Below are 5,697 nucleotides of genomic sequence, written 5' to 3'. Positions count from 1 at the left end.
TCATCACATACCCTTCACCATACCTAGCATGCATGTACCATACCAGCATGGTGTTAAAGATATAACACAATAAAGGAAAGGGGAAAAGCCAGAAAGAATAATATGAGCACTTTCGATCACACAAAGGTCAAGGGCTTCAACATCCGATCCCAAGGTAAATAAAACACCTGCACAAGTTATGACTGGAAGAAGCGTGATGTTTGGGGCATATCGTTTGACAACAGTGGGGGTAAAATTAAACAAAACTACAGAAAGAATTCTGCTGCTTTTGCTTTTTGTATCTGTTGCGCAAAAAATATATCAATATTTGTTTCCATCCCTGGTATCTAGTTAGCCAACACAGGCTGAAGTTCATCCGGGGACACTGTAAACAGTTGATAAGTGGAAGGTATCTCTGTGTTATCCTCCTCCATCCCTCCTCGTCTTCCTCAATCGCTCCTTGGCCCTCTCCTGCGTCCCAGGCAGCTTCCCAGGGAACAAAAGCTACACATCATCTTCAAACACTGACAGCATGACAGACTCAAATTAGGTGCCAATTACATCTATTTGAGTGACTTGTTTGCTGGGAAAACTTAAGCAGCAGGCAGACATTGGAGAGACTTCAGAGACCCCCAGAAGTAATTTCATATCGCAAACTAAGCCCACAGCCAGCAGGTAAAATGATGTCAAAATGCTCAACATTTTGTGCTAACTCTTTAATTACACTCACTCACGCCTTTGACACTGTTTGGCTCTCTCTCTCTCTCTCTCTCTCTCTCTCTTTCGTCATAATTTGCTGGACAGCTAGTGTCATTTAAATTATTTTTATTCAGCCCTAACCAAAGCCTTTTACTCACAATTTAATGGGTGCAAGAGTGGAAAGCTTATTATTCTGTATATTATAATAATATCTACAATTATATAGCTATATTATAATCTTTAGCACCTTTATCTATCTCTTTTTAACGATAAACCCTTATTAATAATAAGGGTAAATGTGCTGAAAAGTGCTGTCTCAGTTAGAATTGACCTGTGTGTAACTGCTTGGGGCAGACAAAACTGCATATTTCAATAATAATGATTATAGTAACCTTACACGACATGCTTCTGCTAATATGAAGAGCAAACCACAAAGACAGAGGTGAGAAAGGACAGAGAACCTTCCCGTGTTAAACATGACCTTTTCTTACCAGCCGGTGTTAAACTCGACGTGGGCATCGAAGAAGCCGACAACGGGAGCCGTGGCCGCGTTCCAGCCGTGGATCCTGGCTCGGATCAGGCCCTCCCGCTTGCTGTTCCGCACGATCTTCACCAGGCCTGGGTAGCGTTTGTTCACATACTGGTCCAAGTTATACTTCAGCTCCACTGAAAGAGAGCACATTAGAGAAAATATATCAGATATCAGTGTTAGGACAATAACCATGAAGCTGTAGCAAATGAAAATGTGTTTTCAAGATGGTTTTGGTTGAACTTGCCTCGAGTCTTTATGTCAGGACTGTAGCAAAAATTAGTGTACTTAGCTACTTAGCTGAGCGCGTCACATGTTTCTTTAACCACATCCTGAGACTCCAGACCCACATGATACGTCTTCGGTATTCAACAGATGGACAAAAAAAAATGAGACAAGCAGCTAGTCTACGGTTGGCGGTATAGGACCATAAATACCTAGCTTATAGCGCCCATGTTATTCTAACTTGGAAAAAAATCTCCATGCTGTTTTGAGTGAGATCCAGTTTCTGAATGTCCTTTATCTTCAGTCTCCAGGTGGGCTGTTAAACATCTGCACGGCTATCTACGTCACTAGCCGAGACCAGGTGGCTAACCGTAGCATGATAGCGCTACTATGCTAGCTCGTTCTCAGTGGCAAACCACTGCTCCAACAGCCACTAGTTGACCATAATCTCCAAAAGAACTACTTCCTGTCCCTGTTGTGCAGGTATTCCAAACGTGTCCCTGGTCTAGAAGAAGTCTCCCAGCTAATCCTGCCTTGGACTAACCAAAGCTGGAGAAAGAGTTATCTAGCTGATGGGATCTTACCGAGCTACTGAGCATGTGCAGCTCCCAACAAAGATAGGATAAAAAGAAGATGTCTCACTACGTAGGTAAAAAAAAAGACCTAAACCCAACATGTTTTGAAATTAAAACCGTGTAAACCTATTCCGGTCCAACCTTGAAATACAATTATGAACCTGAAAACGAGCAGAATATGGGCGCTTTAAGGTTAAACAGGTTGCTTTACAGTGTGATTACTGTATCTCATGCATTCCGCTACTGGCGTCTTTGTTCCAGCTGTCTGTCCTCATCTGCTCTCTCAGACAAGTTTGACTGTCATGACTGAAAAAAAAAGAAAAGAAATTTGGGATAAACAGCCAGTTGCACAAATTGCTGTCTGTGTTTCATTGGAGGATAGATTGCTGTTTGAGCCGCTCCTCTGGGTTACTGCTGAGCGTTCCACTTTCTAAGAGAGAGATTAATAGAGACGCTTGTGGTACACCGTCTCTGAACAGCATCCACACCTAGCTTCTGACTGTGGCTAGCAACATAAATTAGTCAGGGAAAGTAGAAAAATGGCAGTCTAATCCCGTCTGCGTGACTGAGCAGAGGCAGTAAGTAGAGGGATTGTGAGGAGTCTTTTCCTAGCTGAAGGTCTTAACGTAGAGCGCTAGCTGCTGCAGCGAGAGAGGGGGAATTTGGAAACAGTGACCCGTGAAGCAATCGGACGTTAGCATTTGACACCAAATTAAAGCAACCACTGATGGGAACTTTCTCTGTTTCTGTGTCTCCGTCCGTGGATGGGTTGTTTTCTTTTCCAATGGTATTTTTGTACTTAACATGAACAAATGGGCAGCATGGGGCTGCAGTAGTTTACCAGCTGGCTGCAGCATTTCTATGTGGACTTTGAATGTTCCCGTCGTGTCTTTGTGTTTTTTCTCCCACTGTTCAGAGACATGCTGCGGGGAGACGTAATGTACTGGAGCTCAGTGTAAATTCTTTCAGGAAGACCTAACTAATAACTAATGCACTCCTAAATCAAATCAGCTGTTATCCTAATAAATGTATATTTCATCATGCGTGTATAACTGTCACGTATCTGCAACTAGTCTCTCCTTATTGACATGTCTCTCAGTGTATATCCTGTCAGGAAGACCTCACTCTTAATCAATGCTCCACCTAACTCGGATCAGCTGTTGGAGGCACACACACCAGAATCACACACAAATGGCAAGGGCCAATCACAGAGTCACAACCCTGCTTTAGATAATCTGTTTCTCCCTTTGCTATCAGCTGTCGTTGCAGGCAAAGAGTGCAAAGACTTTGTACATTTTATCTGACCTGTACAATGAACCGTAAACATGTCTCTCCTGACTGAAATAGTAGTGGTGAAAGGTAAAGCTTGGACATTGATGCACCAGTATCAAGAATCTAATGTGATGCCATAGGACGAATATAGCAATCAAAGGAGGCATCTTTTCTGTGGAACCATTACTTTTACTTATGATAGTCCCAGTACATTGTGCTAATAGTTTTTCTGAAACTTTGTTCAGTTTTAGTAGTAGTTAGTAGTTTAGTAGATCTTCCACTATTCTACTCACAAGTGATGATTTTAGAGAATTTCATACTTAGGCACTGAGCTAATGTTATTTTATCCAAAGTAAACCTGGTGTTGGGTGACCTCTTCCACCCACAAGAAGTTCCAAATCAAAAGAAAAGCAAAAATATAACAAAAAAACAAATATACAGTGTTGTAAAAGGCAGTTCAGAGCTGGACTCATCAAAGCTAGACCTTTCCGTTTTTATCTCTTTGTTACAAAGTGCACAGGGCCGTGGGTACAGATGAGCAGGCTGTTAGCATTTAGTAATAATGTCACGTAATATCATTTAGGAAATATGCAGTTCAACTTTACTGCGTTCCCATTTGGATCAGACACTGATTGAAGCTGCACTGCGCCTCCAGAGACCTCGGAGCTCACTTCTGTTTGCACTGCTGAAGGTTTTGAACATGAGAAATGCTGAGGAAAGCCGTCTGGTTCCTTTTGCTGCTGTGCAGCAATAAAAGTGTTACATACTTCTTTGCAAGTGCTGACAACTTTGTTTGCTATTTTTTTATTTTAGGGTTGGCACCCACAATAATCTCTACCAGAGATTATGTTCAACAGGGGGTCCTCAGTGTTGCTGCAGGGGGGCCACCAAATTATTTTTCAATAGTCAGAAGTAACAAATGAATAAAACTCTCTCGCTATATATATATATATATATATATATATATATATATATATATATAAAACATTGATGATAGGCTTACTGGCCTATAGATTGGTTTATGAATAAATACATGAATATGTCAATTATTATTTTAAAAACGTATTATTTTATGCAACATAAAAAGGTTTCTGTAAAGGCTTTTAACGCCGACCTACACATTATTGTGGGCACAATACTATATTTAGTAGAGGGTTCCTGCTCCGTCTCTTTTTTAGTTGAGGGGTCCTTGGCCTAAAAAACATGAAAGACCCCTGCTCTATATCATAATACAATATAAATATGATCTGTGCACAGCAGTTCTTTTTTTTTAGGTTTTGAACCTATGCAATGGGTCTCCTTCCTCAACGGCCTACCCTGCAGCTACAATATGATAAAAGCTATTAGAGAGTCATAATTACTGGGCATTGCTGGGAAGGAGAAAAGTTATGGGCCTCCCTCTGATCCTAGAAAATAAAACATTGGACTGCATCCATGGGAGGAGAGTTATGGAGCAGGGAATACATTGTAAAGGACTAGCAGTGAAACATAGCAGAGGATAAATAACTATATATCATCCTATGAATTTAAAATGAATGCTTAGTAGACGCAAGGAGCACCATTCGTTCTTCTGTCGACAAGGGAGATTATGGAAGCCACTGTGTTAGGGATAAATAGTAGAGAGGTATTGAGCATGCTTTTGGTTATTTAAACTGTAGTAAGGCCCTAGAGTTCACTTACATGCTGCAAAGCCTGAATTATAGCCTCCCACATGCTGACTCCTACATGCTCAGTAACTAGCAGTACACCTGAGGATCAGCCTCAAAACGTGTTTACAAAAATCACAGAGGCACCAAATCCAGGATTTATATTTGGCTGATTACTTGACTTGGGCTTTTTTATTGGGTTTCTGCCAAACCTTAGAATTTGTTTCCATCAAACCCAACTCTACGCTTGCACTAGGCGCGCTACGAAGGTCGACGTAATGACGCCGCCGCTGAGGACGGGAGGTGTTTACGTACAGTAGGTGGAGCAGTCGATGGTGAAAAATGGAACTCGTGAGCAGAACACCATGGTGGTGGTACTTTCAGTCAAAAAAAAGGTAATTCAAGTCCAGCTACGTGTTCGATTTGCAATGCCAATTTGTCTTGTGGTGGTCAAGGACCCTAAACAATACACAACATCGTCATGGTTACAACATTTGGTATGAAACATGCGGAAGAATCCGAGTGATGCATAAAGGAATCTCCAGACAGCAGCCAGAATGCAGCAAAGAAAGGACGGTCACAGCTCAGGACGTTGTTTACTTCATTAATGGGGTTACCGTGGTAACGGACTAAGGATGGGAGGACAATTGGGTTATAGGTTGGTGATTCGGCAGAATCTTAACCAATATCATATTTTGCTAACAGAGGATTTGTGGATTGGTCTCAGACACTGATACGGAACCAGGTCTGAGATTGATGGTGCTCATCACCC

The 5,697-nt window shown here is 41.6% G+C and overlaps 1 protein-coding gene across 1 annotated transcript in view; it reads right to left on the bottom strand.

The window, feature by feature from the left end:
• The window catches only part of galnt9 (polypeptide N-acetylgalactosaminyltransferase 9), a 90,898-nt gene that overhangs the window by 53,067 nt on the left and 32,134 nt on the right, over positions 1-5,697 (bottom strand). The window contains exon 4 of the mRNA XM_034872415.1: positions 1,170-1,344. Coding sequence (XP_034728306.1) covers positions 1,170-1,344 — 175 coding nt within the window. The remainder of the gene's footprint in view (positions 1-1,169; positions 1,345-5,697) is intronic.

This window comes from Etheostoma cragini, chromosome 5 (genome assembly GCF_013103735.1).
Source record: "Etheostoma cragini isolate CJK2018 chromosome 5, CSU_Ecrag_1.0, whole genome shotgun sequence".
Taxonomy (NCBI): Eukaryota; Metazoa; Chordata; class Actinopteri; order Perciformes; family Percidae; genus Etheostoma; species Etheostoma cragini.
The sequence above is the reverse complement of the archived record's forward strand: the minus strand, read 5'-3'. Positions and strand labels throughout refer to the sequence as shown.